Genomic DNA, 20,909 nt, shown 5'->3' on the forward strand with positions numbered 1-20,909 from the left:
GAAAGGCTATTTCAATAGCAGCGTCCAAAATGCCTATACGAACTCAATTCATTATTTTGAGATAGGAATACAGAACTAAAGGCGTTGGTTTAGGCTATTTCTAAACCAGAGTCATCCAAGCCACTTATTACCTCCACTTGACAGACCAACCAACCCCAACAACACTCTAGAAAAAGACAAGAAGGCTCCAAATCCTTAAGAACCAACGCTTGGTCCTCCTCCCCCGTCGAGTGGCTGGATTCATCAAAGTACAAAGAGAGAAGTCGTTGGTAGGAATTTAAGACAGAAGAATCAGATATCAAGTGTAAAATGGAGTGCGCCACTGCCCTTCTAAAGAAGGAAGCTTAAGGTCTCGTTGACAGAAGGGCCAGTGTCCTTACAGAGAAGAGATAGAGAGATCTCTCTTTAGAATATAGAACGAGTAATTCTTGTACGACACACACTGCTGGAATTTGAAAATTGTGGCTTTTCTTAACATTCAGGATACATTAATTTGATGTTATGCTCGTCGTCCAATTCGTGCATGTTTTTTCTTTTTTCAAAAACGGTACTTTTAAAAAAAATTAATTTTTTTATTTAAAATTAATTTTTTATATATATATTTTTTAACGGTTTGATAAACCCACAACTTCACCGAACCCACAATCTAGTCGGACTTGCCACCGCCTTCACTGAACTCCACAGCCACCGAACTCCAAATAAACTAGGTGCACGCCCACGCCCACGCCCACTACCAAGCGACCCAAGTCCAGCGAATAAAGATGCCCTAAACTAGCACCTTCGAAATATGAGTATTTATACCCATTGCTTGCTAAAAACCCATTTCTCCTTTGAAACAAAATGAACGAACAACAATTACAAGCGAGAAATTAACTCACCATAACTAGATGTTTGAATTTCTCTTGAAGTAATGAATAAGAGGTTGATTTACGAAGAATTAAAAGAGATGATTGAAATATTTTCCACAAAAATGTTTGAATTTTCTCGAAGAATGAGTATTTAAGTGTTTTGCTTGGAATCAATTTCCTTTAACCAATAAATCGACAAAGATTAAAAAATTAAGGTTCTTCCTAAGCTTTAATTTGAGGTTTTTTCAAGGTTTTTTGAAAACACATAGCTAATTGCTTTTCAAGAAAAAAAAAAAGAGATTCCACTAGCAAGAAAAATCAATTAGAAACACTATATTTTGATTTCAGTTAGATTATTATGAAAAGAGAAAGAAAATGATATTTTAAAAAGAAAAATTGTGTCTAGAGAATAAAATCTTTTATCTATATGATATGTTTGAGTTTTTAATATATTATATGTAAAGGTTGTTTGGTCTTTTCATTTAATTTGAAAATTTGTATTAATCTAAGATATAAAGTATAATTTTTCAAAACAAGATAAAAAAGTGTAAAATCAATTAAATTATAGATAATTTCCTCTTTTTATTATAATAGATGGTTGGATAGATATAGAGAGCTATATAATGATTTCTTTTGCTACAGTATCTAAATTGACTTTACTATAATCCTTTGTTTGAAGTAGTGTTATTAAACTTGTCTTGACCCAACTTGATAGACCAATCTAATGATTTATCAACCTAGCGTTAACCTGGATCAAGTTTTAAATTAAATTAAATGAGAGTTGATCTGGTGTTACTTGGTCAACTCGATAGGTCAACCTCAAACTTGATTAAATCTAGTTTAATTTCTTTCTTAAAAAAATCTGAGTCATGAACCTAACCTAATTTAATAACTTTGGTTTGGAAAATCCACATCTTATTAAAACAAACACTAGAAGATGTAGAGAAATTATTGTTCCCCATGCCATTATAACTCCCCTCACAATTTACAGTTGACTCCCACATTGATTTTTTTTTGGTTATCAAACTTTGTTTCTCATCAATTGCATTGATGACAAAGTGCTTTTATTTTATTAAAGAATGGTAGAATTGAAAAATAGAGGACCAATCTGAAAAACACATAGAAAATAGGTAATCCTTTTGAAATTGACTAAAAAAATTTACTTTAATCCCTTTAGTTTCCAACATATCTATTTTCCATCCTTTTAATTATCTCAAAGTTCACTTTTGGTTCAAAATTTCATTTCTCGTATTTTTTGGTCATTGACTTGAGGTAAGAGATAGAAAGTCATCAGATTCTAGTTATAAAAAGAGAAAATATCGATTGACAACTTTTTTTACTACTAAAATGGTCGATATTGGTGTCCATGAGTTTCAATTAATGAGAAGAGTTTCACTAGGATGTTATTTCACCTTAAAATTGCTTGAAAAGTCAAATTTGATTTTGGAAGGTTTTTTGAATTTCAGGTTGATTTTTTATTTTTAGATCATTTTTGAGTTATTTAGAGGAATGAACTGCTTTATTAGACCTCTAGGGTGATTTTGGGTAAAACAAAATGCTTGAAAATGAATTTTTTAGGCATAAAACATTCATGCCGTAACTTTTTGGTGAATTCTGATAATTGGAATTTGGATAGAACAGGTACCACGTCACACCGACAAAAAAAAAATATAGTGGTGGATGATGCCCCATAAAAAGGGAAAAAAAAGGGTTAAAAAGGCCTAGGCACATGGGTTGTCACTAGCCCATGCATGCATCATCTTGGTCTTTTTTTCTTCATTTTATTTATTTATTATTTTTTAATTTAATTCTTTATAATTGGATCTTTATTGATTTTTTATTTTATTTTTTAATATTTTATTTATTTTAAATTGGGTAACATAATTTATTTCGATTTAATATGTGTAGGTTTATTGTGATCTCAAACAAACACCTAGATATTTAGTTGGTGATTATTTTTTCAAGTATTTCTTTATAATATAGTTAAATGAAAATATTAAAAAATTATTGAAAGATTTAGTCATGAATTTGGTTGTTTAACTTTGGTTGGTTAGGAATCATACCTTTTAATTTGTTTTGGTTGCACAAATATTTTTTAATTTATTCAATTAAATGCAAGTATAAATTTTTAAATTTACAGTTGAGATTTTTTATATATATAAAAACATGTATAAAACGCAGTCAAATTCTATCTGTTTTTTTTTTCTTTTTTTTTAAAAAATATTTATCCAACTCTGCTGAGTGTGAATCAAATAGTTAGTAAATTTACTATGTGTGGTGGTGGGGACATGACTTATGAGCAAAGAAGATGCCAAATGTAGTTAATGTTATCTTATCCATCTATCTTCAGCTACTGGTGCCTCTCCATTCCTTAGCTCAGCCATGGATGCTCTCTTCTCTATCGTCAGTCCGGGTTTGAACATTAATTGTTCTACACTCACGTTTATGTATAATGTCTCAACTATTTTGAGATTTCTAAGTAGATATTATCTTGAAAAATTGAAGAAAATCTTTGTATCTCTTGAAACGCAATCCATAGCCTTTTCTTTTTTGTTATGGAGTTGTTCTTGGCATTCTGTCTGCTACTATTATTCTATGCTATCTCCAAGCTTTGTAAGTTGGCATACCAGAAGAGAGACCAACGTTGTTATATGCTAAGCTATCAGTGCCGTAAAGCCGCTGAGGACCGAAAGCTTGGTACTGGATCTTGTGCTAATTAGAATTGTTTTACGAAACGATAGCCTGGGAATAGAAGAATACAGGTTTCTTTTAAAAACTATGGTTAGTTCTGGCATTGGAGAAGAAACTTATTGCCCGAGGAATGTCATAGAAGGAAGAGAGGAATCTGCAACTCTTATGGATGCACTTTCGGAGATGGATGATATCATTTTTGATACTCTTGACAAGCTCTTTGCTAAGACAGGAGTTTCTCCATCAGAGATTGACATTATTGTCGCTTCAGTCTCTCTGTTCTCCCCAGCTCCCTCTCTAACGGCTCGAGTAATAAACCGTTACAAGATGAGGAAGGACATCAAGGCATTCAATCTCTCTGGAATGGGTTGCAGTGCAAGTGTGGTAGCGGTTGATTTAGTCAAGCAATTGTTCAAGACATACAGGAATTCATTTGCAATTGTTGTGAGCACAGAATCCATAGGTCCAAATTGGTATTCTGGCAAGAGAAGTCCATGATGCTCTCCAACATTCTATTTCGTACTGGGGGCTGCTCCATGCTCCTAACAAATAATAGAGCTTAATTTGAAGGAAAAAGCCCTCATGGAATTGACTTGTGCTGTACGCACACATATCGATCGGCTCTGATCACGAAGCATACAGCAGCTGTATCCAAGTAGAAGATGATGACCTTGGCAACAAAGGCTTTGGCCTCACTAGAGATCCACCAAGAGCTGGTGCTAAAGCTTTAACCATGAACCTCCGAGTTCTTCTTCCTAAAGTTTTACCACTGTCAGAAATGCTCCGCTATAAAATAAGCTATTATCGAAATAAAATAACGAAGAGGTCAACTCCTAAGGGTATTGCAGGACCTGGTTTGAATCTCAAGTCTGGAATCGACCACTTTTGTGTGCACCCTGGTGGACGGGCAATTATAGATGAGGTTGGTAAGAGTTTAGCACTCAACGATCATGATCTTGAACCAGCTAGAATGGCACTTTATCGGTTTGCAAACACATCATCCGGTGGCCTGTGGTATGTTCTATGTTACATGGAGGCCAAGAAAATGCTCAAGAAAGGTGAAACGATACTGATGATCAGCCTTGGGGCAGGTTTTAAGTGCAACAATTGTGTGTGGAAGGTTATGAAGGACTCGGAGGATAAAAATGTCTGGAAAGACTGCATAGATCATTACCCTCCAAACACCTTAGCTAACCCTTTCTCTGAGAAGTTCGATTGGATCAATGATGAAAGCATGAGATTTGCCAGGCGTGAAGATTACGTGCCCAAGATGTGCATATAATTACAAATCCAGTTATAATTATTAGCATAATTATGCTGTTGCATTGGTGTGTTTAAATTAAGGCAATTTGTCTTAAGACCAGCTTTCTTTCAGTCCCATATAATTGTGTGTATATAAGTAACTTCAGGTATAATTCTGATGATGCCCATATTGGTCTTGTAATAATGTTACAACAAGCTGTTTGAACTATTATACCAGATTATCATTTGCATCTGTACTTGAGTTTACATGAACTGAGTTATTAATTCTTCCTTGTAATTAGTATACCTTCATGCGTAAAATATTCTTGGTAGAATTTAGATTCCATCGATCATCTAATATAAAAAAATTTAAATATTCATATCAAAGTATTCGTAACAGTATTTATTATCTAATATTATTTATTATTTAACATATATATATATATATATGTATATGTTTAATAATGTGGTATATGATATTTTTAAAAAACTAATTATTAATTGGAAATGAATTAAAATGATATTTTTAAAGATTTTTTTATATTAACAAGTTAAAACCATAAAATAATATTAGTTTAATATTTTTTAGATAAAAAATAATTTTAAAAATATTTTTATAAACAAAAGTTAATACAGTGCCCAAATAATACGAAGTTTTGTAACATTGATGGTCACTAGTCAAGGGGATGAATAAACTTAGGACACTGAGTTACACCCTTTAGAATTTAATTAATTAATAGTAGAGAAAAAGTAGTTAGGTTTAAGGACCAAGACCCCACGTCAATGTAAGGGCAACGTAAGGTGTGGATTTAAACTATTTTATTAAATTTTATTTTTTTAAAATTATTTTTTTTATTTTTCAATCATTTTAATATGTTGATATCAAAAATATTTTTTTTATCAAATAAAAAAATATATTTTTTAATATATTTTCAAGAAAAAAACACACTATGAATCAAATTCCTTTGTTGTTGTATATGCAAGCTGTTAGATGAGGTTCTAAAATATGATTTATATTGTTTTTTAACACACTCCTTTAAGTAAAAAAATTTTGGGCTTGAATTTGTATAAATTCACATTATTTTATACAATTTTTATCAAATAAATAAAGATGATGAGATTTAAACTCGTGACCGCTTAATCATCAAGGCTCTAATACCTTATTAAAAAATAATTTCAATCCAAAAATTTAAATTATTAGATAAAATTTTAAAATATAATTTATATTATTTTTTAATATAAAGGTAATTTGTTTCTCCTTTTTAAGCTTCTTAGGGTAGGGAAAAAAAGTTTCATAGTAGTGTACCCAAAATTCTTGCTAGCATTTTCGGATATCATATGATCGCAATATATTATTCTAACAAGATACACAAATAACATATGATTGCAATATAAATAAAAAGTTGGTGAGATCATGATAGAGATATCATATTAAGAAATTACTTAATTAAAGGAACCTAGTTAATTATAAAAATACTTGAATGAAACAATAAAAAACTTTGATGGAATATAATAAAAAATATTAACATTCATGTACTCGATTTTTACAAAATATAAGTTTAAGTAATACCAGCAATTCAAGGGTAAATGACAGGTGATCAAGTAACAAAAAAAAAATTGATACTTAAATTGAATTTTTTTAAAAAATCAATATACTAAAAAAATAAAATAAAGTTTATATATTTAATTGTGAAAAGGGTATAAAATTAATATATTAATAATTGATTATCCCCAAAGACAGCAGTCACCAGAGGCTTTTTGTAATAATATTAAAGATTCCAAGACACGAACACATCCCATCATTTATCACTCGCTATCGCCATCCCTCCTTCCCTCTCCCTGTGTCTGGTTCTTGGATCTCTCCTCGACCCTCCAACGGTCACATTTCCATCTTCCACTTGAATAAAAACCCTCCAAATCCCATCTCAAAACGGTTACTTTCCTTTCATTTCTTTTCTCTTCGAATTCCCACTTCAAAGCAGTTACTTTAATCCTCTCCTTTCATTTTCCTCTTCACTAATTCCCTCTTCGAAACAGTTACTTTTTTCCCTTTCATTTCCTCTCTACTCCCCTCTTTAAATATGCTCCAAAATCACCACCTTTAAATTATCCACTGAGAGTTCTGATTTTCTCTGCCCAGAAACATGTCTAAAATCTGTTCTTTTTTTCTCTGTGTATTGCCACTTCTAGTGGCTTTGTCAATGCCAGAGTGTTTGAGGGCCCAGAAGGGTATAGCACCAAGGGATCTATGGTGTGTAGCCAAGAACAACGCGGCTGATCAGGCACTGCAAGAATCTATTGATTGGGCATGTGGACCAGGTGGGGCTAATTGTGGACCAATACAACAAGGAGGGCCGTGCTATGATTCTAGTGATGTTCAGAGAACAGCTTCTTGGGCTTTTAATGATTATTACTTGAAGAATGGATTGACTGATGATGCTTGTTACTTCAGCAACACTGCTGCTCTCACTTCTTTGAATCCAAGTAACTAGTTACTTTTTATCTTTTTTTATTAAATAGAATTTTGGCTTTTCTTTTCTGGTTAATTTCTGCGGTTTTGGATCTGTAAAGTTTGAATCTTGATTAATTTGTTGTTGGAGTTTTTCTTTTTGTTATTCCATCGCTAATTCTTGATTAAACATGGGTTTATCAATGTGTTTTAGCTTGGAAATGTTGAATCTATTTAGTTGATTATGTGTTTAATATGTTAATCAGTTGGATATGAGTTAATTATATGTTTTATTTTTCGGTTTCAGGTTTTGATAAATGCAAATTTCCTTCCAGGTAATGGACTAAAACTGGAAGCATAGTGTTTGATTTTGTTTTGTGAATACAGTTTTGTTTTAGCTTTTGGGGAAATAGAATCTATAAATGGCATTAATGAAGTCAAGTTCTCCTTTTAAACACAAGACCAAGTTACTTGCTTTATGTGCAGGTTCTGTTTGTTTCTATGGAAAGTATTCTATGGAACTGATTTTTTCTACTGAGATGATCAAATTGAATGACAGAAAATGTAATGTTTCTTGGGAAACCTCCTTTTAAACACAAGACTAAGATACTCGCTTTATGTTTAGGTTCTGTTTGTTTCTATGGAGCTGAATTTTGCTACTGAGATGATCAAATAGAAATACAGAACATGTAATGTCTCTTGGGAAACAAGATTATATGCTGAGAAAAGTTTTAAACAACCCGTGTTGCTTGGCAGCATAATGGATTATTTCTGGCCAAAACTGTTGGACTGAAAATAACATGCACAATATTGTTTAACATTTTGCTACTTATTCAAATCTTTTTTATAAGAACAGACATTGATACATGTGGATTTTGTAATGCAGCTTATCGGTGAATAATGGAAGCATTTCTTCGTCAGCAGGAACAATACAGATGAGACCAGATAGTGCAGATTTGAGCAGCAGCAATAGGGTTGTTGGCACATGGTTTCTGCCTTTGGTCACCAGTTATTTGCTCGTTGCATTTACATGGCTAGTTCAATGACATTAGTTTGCTGAGTTTGATTAAGCGAGAACTGAAATAGTTGGAGCAAAAACAAAGGCTTTTTTTGCTGGGAAGTTGAGGGCATTTAATATCCATCCTTAGCATAGTATGGGTTTTGTAGGTTCCAGGAATCATCTTCCACTACTGTTATTATCTCTGTGTGAAGCTTTTCTTATCAAGAAAATCAAGTAAATTGAAGTTCTTGCTTTTGAAGTCTACTAGATTTATGTCAAGGCTCAGTTTTGGGATTCTTGGAGTGGCCGGCCATAAAGCAGTCTATACTGCCTGCACCGCGTTCTCATTTTACCAGTGGAAAATTTCTCCGAATCTTTTTGTGTATCTGATCTATTTTTCCTAATGTGTTTTGCTTTTGTTTTGATCTACTTTTTAACCTGTCATCCTGCCATACGAGGGTCCATGAACTTGTGTTTGCCAATTATTTTTTTGGCTGAGTGACAAGCACTAGACAAGCTTCCCGGCCCCATACGTCCGAGCTAAAAGAACTAAAGAAGAGCAAACCCATAACTAGAATGAGCTTAAAGTTTCTCAAGATTTGGAGAACCTTCGTTGTATAATAATGAAATGGTGATTCCCTTTGCATCATTTTCAACAATACAGCTGTTGGTGTGTATTTTCTTGAACAAGAGCTGTCCTTCACACAGATCATCACTTTACAATTTGGATTCGCCCTGGCAGTCCCAAAAGGGCCAGATCTCGAAATCCCAGATGGCATTTTCTTGAACAAGAGCTGTACTTCACACCCATCACTTTACAATTTGGATTCTCCTTGGCAATCCCAAAAGGGCCAAATCTCAAAATCCCAGAGGGCATCTTTAAGCTCATAAAAAATATAAAAAATAAAAGAAGTTCAAGAAACTTTATTTTTTCTTCTTCCTAATAGAGGGTTGGATTCTACACGGAATTGATCCCTCGAATTTGCTTATTGGAAGCCCACCTTTTCTTTTAAACTTTCTCAAGTCAAAAGAAAAAAGAAAAGAAAAAAACTTTTTTTTTTCCATTTTCTGACCTCAATCTATTGGCAATAGCTCACATCCTCAGTGAGGACGTGTGTATTTTCCTGTAAGGATAATATTTATTAATTTACTTTTATGAATGGTGTCTCAAACTTAATATATAAAGCTGGAAATGAAGTTAATATATGTAATTAACAGAAATATGAAGCTGTGTATACAAATATAAAATACTATTTATTATTAAACTGCCGGAGACTGACTGTAGAGCTGTGGGTGTACAGTCGACCGCACAATTAATATAATGATCCGAAAAACTATAGTTTTTAGATCCAGTTTGGTCTAAGACCCGGGTTTCAGGTTTTGACTGGGTCATTCGGGTCAATTTTTTTAATCAAAACAATATCGTTTTAGTAAAAAATTAAAGTCAACGGGTTGCAACTGAGTTTTTGACCGGATCTTGTTGGGTCAATCGGGTCGCTGGATCACACCAAGTTTTTTTTTTTTTCAACCCGGTCTGGTTTCAGTCCCGGATCGATCAGGTACTGAGCCAACCTACTGGGACAGGCCGGGTTTAAAACTATGTGAAAACAGTGAGGAGTCGTTGTTTAAACTTTGAAAGCTCACATGAGAATGGGCAGGTCTCCAAAGGCCCAATATTGCAAAAACCCTTACATTTAAACATATTATTTGGGTCCATGAATTAATTGGCACTTTAGACAAAACCTGGCCATGGCATCAACCAACCGAGCTATGATTAATAGGGAAGCAATTTAATCTCAACATGAAGAACACTAATTCAAACCGATCTAACTGAATAAGGTTTTTAAAGTAATTATCTTATTTAATATATAATGATTAAATATAAATATTTTCAAACTCAAATTAAAATTCAATTCATATTATTTTTTTTTAAATTGTTTGAGAAATTATGGTATATCGATTCTTGTGGACAATAACAGTTGACTGATAATTATAATGAAAAAGAAAAAAAAACAGCTTAGCCGCAGGTTAACTTGGAACCTTGCTGATCCAGGAATGGGTTTAAATAGAATAGGGTTGACTTGATGACTCGATAAGATCCGGTAAAAAACCTGGTTAGAGCTCATTAACTATTTATTTTTTTAAAAGAAAAATGATATTGTTTTGCTTTATAAAAAAAATTTGGAATTGACTCGGTTACCTATCAAAACCCATGACCCGATTATTGGATGAGGTTGATCATCGAGTTAGGTTTAAAAGTTGTACTGCCATGAGCCATCTTTAATAATTGGTATCAATACATCTTAAAGAATAATATAAGATTAATCCTAAAACCTAACTAACCCCATTATTCTCTAATTAATTTAATAATTAAACATAAAGTAATAGGTTAGGTCTATACCAATTTTAAATCCAAAGAATTCTAACTTGAGAAATTATGTTTAAAGTAACATAGAATTATTTCTTAAACCTCACCTAATTACTTGAGAATTTAGGTTAAAAATATATGATAAAGTACGAGTTAAAATTACACCCCCCTATAATTAACGTCAAAGTTTGAAATCAATCCAATAGCTTGTTTTTCCTTCATAAACCCTATTAGCGTCACTTGAGACATTGCTAGGACTATGGTATTTCTTCCTTTCCCCCCTTGCAACCCACGGCGTCTGCCCTCTATCTAACGCCAAGGCTGTTGTATCTTTCCTCCCCTCTCGTCAACAACCAATATGGCTGGACCCAGGAAACTTCCCTCACCGGCTTTGACAAAAGAACAGAGCCACCTGACTTTCCATCATCTAGATTTCACGACGGAAGTCAAAAACTCCTAGGCCTTACATTCCACGATTTGTACAGTGCCACCACCTAGACATTGACTTCTGGGACTTTGTCATCTAGTTTTACCTTTTTTTCGTTTCCATGGAGTCCAGAATTTTCATTAAACAAAAGGAGATGGTTGCGCTTGGAGCTCCAAATTTCTTCAAAACCACCGCCACCCTTGATTTGCTAGCTAGGTTAAGAATTGAGAAAAATGATTATGAATGTCAATCAAGTCAAAGTAGGAGGGCTCGAGCTGTGATAGGTTCCTCATGTGTACTCCGTTTAGGTTTTAATTAAACAACAAATTGCTACTTCGCCAGGATCATCCATAAAATAAAGTGCTAGCTGCTTTGAATTGACATATCTATATATAAAGGAAATAAAGTTACAAATCGTCATTCATAGGCTTCCACGCCCACCTAAATTAAAATCAAATTTCGTAGGTTTACACCTCAGAGTTTTGACAATTCGTTGTATCAATCGAATACTAGTGTGAAATTAAAAAAAAATGCCTTGGAAATTTGACAATTATTTCATCACAACTTATTGACCAAATGCCTTCATAGAAGGGCAGTTGGATTATGGCATCTAATTTCTCTGTGTGGTTTAAACAGTACTAATTAAACAAAAATAGTATTAACTTGCTAAGAACGTTTTGGCCACAAACCCGTTAGATCAAAGATGGATCAAATTGTACATGAGGTCGTTGGCTAGCAGGGGAAGCGACTTGTTCCCTTCTTCTACACCCGGGTTCAATCCTTTCTATACATACCTATTATTCTCGCGATACTTTACTTGTTCACTGGGCTTGCAAAGTGTTCAATGAACCCGGAGATTAGTCGTGGTGTGCGTAAGCTAACCTGAACACCCCAGATTATAAAAAAAGGGGTCAAATTTCTTCCAATCTTTTGTTTTTAGAATTAACACCCTTTATGCTAATAATTTGTTGTATTTAAAATTATGTTTTAAAAATACATATAATTTTTTAAAAAATTAAATTGATATATTTTTAATTTCGAACATTTCCCTAATGATCCAGACCCACACGGGAGTGGGTATAACAGAGAACAGCTTCCATTTTTAATTAATCGTTTAGTTTACCATCGGTGTGACTACAATTTTGGAACAAGAAATTTGAAGAGATCAGCATTAATGCAGCATTGGGTTTAACTCCTTAATAGTATTTGTTTATGGACATCAATATAAAAGAATCAAAATCTTGAGTCCATCGTGGCTGCTAAATATATTGTTCATTGAGACTTGAGAGGTTGGTTCACATGGCAGGCACCTAATATACCTCTACATTATCACCTGCGCCAATTATCTTAGGTTACCAAACATCAAGAGTCCACAACAGTAGACTGTATAAATAAATGTTTAATACTATAAGCTCATTTGTTATTGTGGTAAAGGTTGTTTTTTAAATTGTTTTTTATTTGAAAATATATTAAAATATATTTTTTAAAAAATTATTTTTGACATCACCATATCAAAACGATTAGAAAACACACAAATTTGAAGCAAAAAATAAAATAAAAATTCAATTATTTTTCAAAAACACTTTTGAAACGTAAAATAAATAAACTCATATAAGACATTACTAGAAAATTGAAAAATACAAATGGAAACACTGGCGGAAAAATTTGTTAGTATATTGTGATGACCTTCACCGATATAATTTTTTATCACTGTATCTATCGGTAAACACCGAAAAAAAAAATAACTTCGGTATATATTGAGGGAATGACAGAGGGTCTTACAATGAAATTGAAAAAGGTAAATCATACGGTGACGTAGCATTTTTACTGACATAATGACCGATATAGGTTCGACTCTCCTCCCCCTTCCCCCATTTCTCCTTCTTCCTTGTGCATTTTTTTTTGCAACAAACAGCCATCCTCTCCCCATTCTTAACACAATTCAACCTCCCACAACAAATATGGTCACCACAATACTCAGTTTATCAGCATCCGTGTTTTGATTTAAATTTTATTAAGGATTCTCCACTTTAAGTAAGCAAATCTACTCTTTTTTTTTTATTTGAACTCAATTTTAAAATGTTTTTTTTTGCATATTTTTTGTAGTATATGTTTTTTGTTTGGGTGTTTACTTATTTGATAGTTTTTTCTCATACAAATTTGTTGTATGAATTTAAGATTCGTAGAAGTTAGGGTTTGTTTTAGATTTTGTAAAATTGTATTTATTTGTAAACTGATGAAACTTATGTTGAATTTTTGACTTAGGTGTTTTGTGATGAAATATATAATGTTTTATTTAACGGTTCCATTTTATATTTTATCAATTTTATTGCCGAGTTGAAATTTTAGTAAATATATAGAAATTTGAATTTATGCAAATAATTGATAATCAATTAAGAGTACTATTAAAATAGATTGAATAAATTTGATCTAAATCAATATTTTTGCAAATTATTTAGTTAATGTAGTTAATTAATACATGTTGTCATTATTATTTTTTATATAAGTTTGATATAAGTAATGGATGATCGTTCATAGATGTATAAGGATTCACTCCAAGAGTCGCGGATGATTAATTATTGTAATAGGGTTCAAGGTTTTATCAATTATGCACTGTATAATCCGAGAAAAGTTTCTCGATCAAGATGTTATAATAAGACATTTTTTACAAAAAAGACTCATGGAGAAATACCCGTGTTGGTATGCATATGGAAAACCATATGTTCCTCACAATACCATAATAGAAATGATGGTTAGGTCAACTTCTATTTCTAGCAACGTGTATGGAGTTGTAGATGACAATAGTAATCCTTATAGGAATATGGTTATGAATGCGATGAGAATGAATCATGGTCATGCTGGTCAATGTCTATTCATAGATAAAAAACCTAATGTAGACGCGGCCATGATTTTTGATCTTTTGAAAGATTCTGATGAACCATAATAGGATGGTTACACAAATCACACTAAATTATTGGTTGTTGCATAGATGCTACTGAGTTTTTTTTATATAAAAAAATAGAAATTGTTTAATTTTTTAATTCGTTGATAACTGAGCTCAACACTTTGTGGTATATTGGTTTTCAATCATTTTTTTCTTAAGTTATTATTTCCTTGAATTTGATGAATTTATTTTTTTACTTTTTAAGATACATATAACACCCAATTGAAGGATAGGCACGAGGACGATCCTTCAACCCATCTGAATACCGATCTAGATTTGTGATTAAAGGCAGGATCGTATGGTGAACTCAATAGAAATTGGATGTACGGGCTCTCTAACACTACGACTGAGAACTTGCGAACGACCTATAGTGCTTTGACCATTGAATGTTCGCAATCGATTCTGAGTATTCTAACTCTGAAGTTTGCGGCGATGTTAGACCAACGAGTACAAGATCAAACAACCCATCTTAATGATAAATATGAACGACTTATTGCTGATTCTCTACCGATTGGTAATGAAGATGAGATCACATATGGGTAGTTCATGTGAACCCCCTAATTGGCTCCATGGTCCTAACGAGGACCAACATCTTCCTCCTCCTTCGATACAACATCGTCTCTATTTTAGTTTTATTATATTTGAACATATAAATATTTAATTTTGTAATAAATATTTGATTTTTATACTAATTTATTTGATTTTAATTATTTTTATACTTTTTTTAACATATTTTTTTAAAATATTACTAATGAGGTTATCAACGGGACAACTCCTTTGATATATTCAAGAGAGTTGGAAAATAATTACTGCAAATGTTATTACTATTGTTAACGCACCAATAAAATTACAGATGATATTATGTCGTTGATATATTATATTTACCGATAGATATACTAACGAAATAAAGCATGTAAGTTTTTTTGATGTATTTTTTTCGTCTGTGAATCCATTGGTATATTTATTACCTACAGACTCACTGAGAGTTCATAAATTACTGACAACAATTTTTCTAATAGAATGTTTCCTTCCATGAGTTCATCGGTAACATATATACCGACAAACTACTAATATAAATACCAACAAAAATTTCCGTCACTAAAACTATTAATTCTAGTAACGAGACTTGGTTGAGTATTGTTTCTTGGTGTGCATATCTAAATAATTTAACATTAATTAAATCAATAATACAATACTTCCCAATTAAACCTTTAACTCTTGGAATCTTTACTTTAATTTTAGTCATATTCTTTTATTTCTCAAAAACTACTAAACTCTTATTTTTAGCTTTCATTAATAATATTGCGCTCGATTATCATTTTAAAAAAATAAAATTTCTGAAACATAAAAAAAAGTCACGGGTAACATTTCTGCACATATGCATGATCTTCACCTCATAAATCTAGAGATGGGAGCCAAGGAAATTAAATACATATGAAATTTGATATCATCATCTGTATTATGTACCGATTTTAATCAGAAAAACATCAAATTTTTCACCCAAAAAATGTAAACCAGCTGGAATTGGATATGTATATAAAATAAACGCATTCTATATATTACCTAAAATCATTGTCTCTCTAAATCTTGAAAACCCTCTTGATCTTGAACCTCAGGTTGGATTCTCCTTGATGATCGTTCACGACTAAGCATCCTTCGAAACGAGCTCAACCGTGAACCCGAACCGACGACTTTTGGAGATGGTTGATTTCCACCAACCGATGATGATGTGCCCTCATCACATACCGATGTAGAATTCATAGGCTCCAACATTGGAGCTGTGTGTGCAGTACCACCAGCCGGACCTTCACGTGGCTCGGGCTGGATCATTGGCTCAGCCTCGGTCCGACAAATAGGACAGGTAGAATGGGAGCTTAACCATTTATCGATGCACTCAGCATGAAATTTGTGCTTACAATTCGGTAAAATCCTAGCCATTTCTTGATCCTCAAGCATGCTTAAGCAAACAGCACACTCTATCAAATCATCCTCAGCTTGGCCTTCAGTTTGCTGGTAAACAAATATGGGGAGTGAGGCTATGACTGTCGGATCAAGCCCCCTCTTGGGTGGCTCCCCGGAGTTGACATTAGCATTAGTTAGCCCTAGGCTATTCATGACAGCGCGGCGACGGGCTTGATGACGCCTTAGAGCACATCTTGCATAAATATGAAGAACTATAACAAGCACAACAACAAAGGATAATGATAGAATTGCAGTGAGCATAATCTTGCTGTTTAAATCATAATTAGTATTATGATTAAAGCCTGGGAGGCCATTGTCGCGTGAACTGGGTTGGTAGGGGCGCCAGATAGGAACGGTAGGATCAGGAACCTGATTATCTCCCATGGCTAGCTCCTTGTGTCTTTGGTAGAATAGAGAGGGAGGATTATGTGTTTGCGATTTTGTATTAGGATAGCAATATTTTATGGTGATAATTTCATATTCATTGATTTTCTTTGTTGAATATTGCGTGGACAATTGGGTTTCCTAGGAAATTTCCAAAACATACAGAAGATATATGTACAAAGACAATTTCAAGGGATTTGACTTTGATTGTTGAATGTTGACTTCCAAGTTTTCTTCTTTCTTAATTTTTCTTGCTTTTGCCTTCTGGGCTATGAATTTTTTTTCTTGATTAATTTATCTGAAGATTACGTGGAGATAATGATGTTTAGGAAAAATGGTATAGATTAAATAAGGTCTTGAAGTGGTTAATTCAAGAGATAAATTGAAGGACTCAAAAGAAAATTGATGAACAAATACTTTTTAATATTTCTGTAGATTAACATAGTTCTCAAGCAAAACGAGCCGGGTTGGGATCTATATGAATTCTTCAAAGACTTCAAGTAGATATTATATTTTATCTAATTTTTAATTTTTTTTTAGGGTTAGGAAGTATCTTGCTTTAGGTGGTCATTAGTTGGTGATGTTAAATCAATTATTCATCATTAACCAAAAAATAAAAGAGAGTGAAGGGGACAGAACATGAAGAAATCGATCTCAGAGGGACATATATAGGAATAAAATAAGTAATTGATAGAATTACTGGCCGACAGAGAAGAAGGCTTGATGTGCACATAGATTTAGTTTTGTTAAGACTGATCTAAACACGTCTTATGAAATTAAATTTTGTATAAACCATGCACTTAATGTGATTATGCTGAGGGAGGAGACATAAAGTTATCAAAATAGAAATAAATAAAAAGTATCTAGTCCGTTACATTTTGGCCATAAAAAAATTAATTTTAATACTTTGTCTTAAATAGATAAGTTTAAAAAAGATGATTTTATCTTTTAACCATGTGAAAAAAAATAGATTGAGCTTTGTAAAGGTGTTTTTGATTTGGTATGATATTTTCCTTTTTTTAATGATTTTAGGATGTTTTGGGATTATAAATGAGTTTATTGAATTGTTTAAGATGTTTCTAGAGTGTTTTTAAATGAAAACAAATTGCAATTTAGGTTTTTAGAATTCAAAACTCATAAATTTTAAGTCATTCAAGCTAAGTAGAAAATAAAATAAAGGATGACATATTGCCTATCGATGAATTATTGTTAGTTTTATTTTTTTAAAAAAAGTTTTTTAATAGATAATATCTCATTCATTTTTTTTATATAAAAAAAACTAGGAAAGTGAGCCTAGGTTTTTTCATTTTAGAATAGGCATGCAAATTTGGCCTTTTGCATCGTTAGCTTTTTTATTTTTAATTAATAACCTGTCTTAGTTTTGAAAAAAAAAAAGTTTGATTTTACTTTTTTTAAACTTTAATTATTTTTTTATGGTTTTAATAATTTTATAACATTCCAAAGAGATTATTATAATTTATCTTTAAATTTGTTCCTCTTAAATGTTAGATGAATTAGTTATATTTGCATGATGCATTTATAAGAACGACAATCATATATATTTGAAAACCACTATATACTTTCAAGATAAATAAAATAAAATATAAAATAAAAATGATGATCAAATTAAATATTTGTATGTTTATCTCATACATCGACTTTTTCTTTAATCTTTAGTTAACATTTGCAATTAATAATTTAATGATTTATCAATTGATATATTTTTCAATTCGTGATGTATTAAGTATATATATCATCTTTTCATTCTTCAATTAATAAATCACATCAAACTAGGAAAAACCACAATATTATCACCTTCATATTTTGTGTTAAAAATTAAGATGAGATTTAATTAATTATTATTGTATGATTAATTTAATTCTCGTTCACAAGTAGCGTAAACATTGGGATCCCACCAGGAGAATTTTTTATTAAGCATAGAGTCAACAAACACGACTTCATGCTTTGAATGATCATCCACGTAGCGTTTCTCATTCCTTGTAGAATAAAAGGCCGTTTCAGACGAGAATTGTTGAATTTATACTTGCTCCAAGATAGCATTAAATCCTTCTACGATCTAAATGGAAAAGTCCTGTTTTTTTTTTGTTTTTTATTTTATTTTTAAATTTATTCTCCAAGGTATTCGATGTTATTGGACAGGGTTAATCCTTCGAGGTTCTTTTGGATGTTAAGTTACGATCGAACCCTTTTTCTCACAATTTTTAATTTTTTTTTTGGGTCACAAACACAAGAACTTGGACTCAAGAATAAGCACCTAAAATACCTTTTACTTGTGCTAAAATACCATATGGAAAGTCTTGGTTGATTAATGAAGATTATGGACTTCTGGTGTACGGTCAATTATAGTAGCTAGCCCTCGAATATAGAAATAGCGACTATAAAGCTTCAACATTATATAATAAAATTTATTTGATTTTTTAGTAGATAAACTCGAAGGATTGGTCCGCAAAGTCAATTAGAAGGAGTGCTTTCAATTGGGGTTTTTTTTTAATTTAAATAATAAAATAAACATTAGTAGGAAATTATTGTATTCGAGTATAAAAAGGATGCATTCTTAAAATCATTATAATCTAATCTTGATGCATGTATAAATGGGAAAACATCTTTATGAGGAGAAACTTCAATTAATTACCTATCCGTGTTTAGAGTTTTTGTATAAAATACTTTTTAAAAGTATTTTTTATTTATAAATATATTAAAATAATTTTTTTAAAAAAATATTTTTGATATCAATATATTAAAATCATAAAAAAAACATTAACAAAAATTAATTTGATATCTTTTCAAAATAAATACATTTTAAAAAACATATAAAAGCAAAGGTATACCGTGATGAGTGTGTTTTGGGTCATGTTTATTCTTGTGAGTGTGTTTTGAGTTTCTTTATTCTAACGTAGTCATGGGTTTATATAACAGTAAACTTGACCGAAAACACAATATATACAAGTAAGATATTTAATCTTGGAAGAAAAAATATTTACTTGGTTGTATTTATTAAATTTTTTTATTAAAATAATTTTTTTATTCAATCAAACGATAATAAAAATATACATACACACTAAATTGATTAAATAAAATAAAAAAATATTATATAATACTATATATATTAAAAAAATTATCTAAAAAAATTATTTTTAGAAGTAAAGTTATAAAAATAACAACACGATCCATGATTCACGTTGTGTAACATGTTACATGTTGGTATAACACTTTATAAAATAATGAAAGCAATGGATTTAGTATTTTGGGGAATGAACCAAATGATAAACTTTGAAAGATTTATTATAAATGATTAGGAAATTGTATTAAAACTTAATTTTTATTTTTGTTTACGTCGAGAAGTACAAAACATATAATCCAGTGAGGAAATCCAGGACGCACATGCTTCAGTGGTCTCACCTTTAGTTTTTAAACCGATCCGGTTTAAAATTTAGGTTTTGGCTGGATCACTAGATTTTAATCTGGTTGTTCGGGTCAATTTGTTTTATAAATCAAAACGATATTGTTTTAGTAAAAAAATAAAAATTAATGAATTGCAACTAATTTTTGATCAGGTCTTGCCAGATCAATCTGGTCATCCCAGATTTTACCTTTTTCTATTTTTTTAAACCTGGTTTAGTTTCAGTTCAAGATTAATGAGTCTCGAATTAACCCATCAGGCCAGGCCAGATTTCAAAACTATGTTCTCACCTCATATGCCACTCCTGTACTCTCTTTTATTTATTTATTAATTGTGCAACGCTACATGCAGTTTTGCAACATTCAAGAAGAAGCAAACATGAAAATAGTCGATCTAACTTCACTTGTTTAACTTTTGAATCTAATTTATATAAGGTTTTATGTTGAACTAAGCAGAAATTGACTTGTTCAAACCCAATAAACTTGATAGCTAAACTAATAAACGGTCAATCTTGTAAAAATTCATGTGAAATCTGATTTAATTTTTTATTTATTTCTCTTATTTCATTTAAAAAAAAATATAAAATCAATCTTGTCAAAAATCATGTGAGAGCCGACTTAATTTCTTTTTTTAAAATTTTATTTTAATTTAATAAAAAAAATTAAAATAATATTATTTTAAAGTAATCCGAACCAGCATTTGACTCCTCTCTGATCTTGGAACAGGTCATGTTATTACAGTAAGGTCTTGAATCTGTAATTACCTGGTGAAGTCGAGGAAATTGTCATTCATTTTCATGGAAGCCATAAGTCGTCGGTTCTGCTGGTACTGGGCTGGGTTGTAGCTTCATAAAACCTCCCTCAGCCTATGTTCTTGTCTTTTAGCTGTAGGCCTGGCACATTTATTACAAGGCCTCAATTGAAAAAGAAATTGTAGAGACTCAAATTTTTAATCCAATTCATAATACAGACTACTTCTCCACTATCCAACGATGATCATATTTTATATAAAAACATATGTACAATATAATAATTCTTTTTATATACATGCACTTTTTAGTACTGTAAAAGATTAAAATTAACTTTTATATATATATAAGTTATCTTTTTTTAGTTAACAATATAACCTTTTTCATGATAATCTTTAATTTACATAAATGAAAATTAATATTCT

General features: G+C 31.5%; 2 protein-coding genes and 1 pseudogene across 2 annotated transcripts; 2 read left to right on the forward strand and 1 right to left on the reverse strand.

The window, feature by feature from the left end:
* The first annotated feature begins 3,231 nt into the window (after positions 1-3,231).
* Positions 3,232-4,860, forward strand: LOC133706334 (3-ketoacyl-CoA synthase 19-like; annotated as a pseudogene).
* A 1,709-nt stretch (positions 4,861-6,569) lies between these two features.
* On the forward strand, positions 6,570-8,659 carry LOC133706336 (PLASMODESMATA CALLOSE-BINDING PROTEIN 5-like). The gene is made up of 3 exons (XM_062131843.1): positions 6,570-7,265; positions 7,538-7,565; positions 8,117-8,659. Exons 1-3 carry the CDS (start codon positions 6,926-6,928, stop codon positions 8,274-8,276), a joined length of 528 nt encoding a protein of 175 aa, XP_061987827.1. The 5' UTR covers positions 6,570-6,925; the 3' UTR covers positions 8,277-8,659.
* A 6,713-nt stretch (positions 8,660-15,372) lies between these two features.
* Positions 15,373-16,441, reverse strand: LOC133668813 (E3 ubiquitin-protein ligase ATL41-like). Its single transcript, XM_062088822.1, has one exon. The coding sequence runs from the start codon at positions 16,313-16,315 to the stop codon at positions 15,539-15,541; it is 777 nt and encodes a 258-aa protein (XP_061944806.1). The 5' UTR covers positions 16,316-16,441; the 3' UTR covers positions 15,373-15,538.
* Between the last annotated feature and the right edge of the window lie 4,468 nt (positions 16,442-20,909).

Source organism: Populus nigra, chromosome 11, assembly GCF_951802175.1.
Source record: "Populus nigra chromosome 11, ddPopNigr1.1, whole genome shotgun sequence".
NCBI classification, from domain to species: Eukaryota; Viridiplantae; Streptophyta; class Magnoliopsida; order Malpighiales; family Salicaceae; genus Populus; species Populus nigra.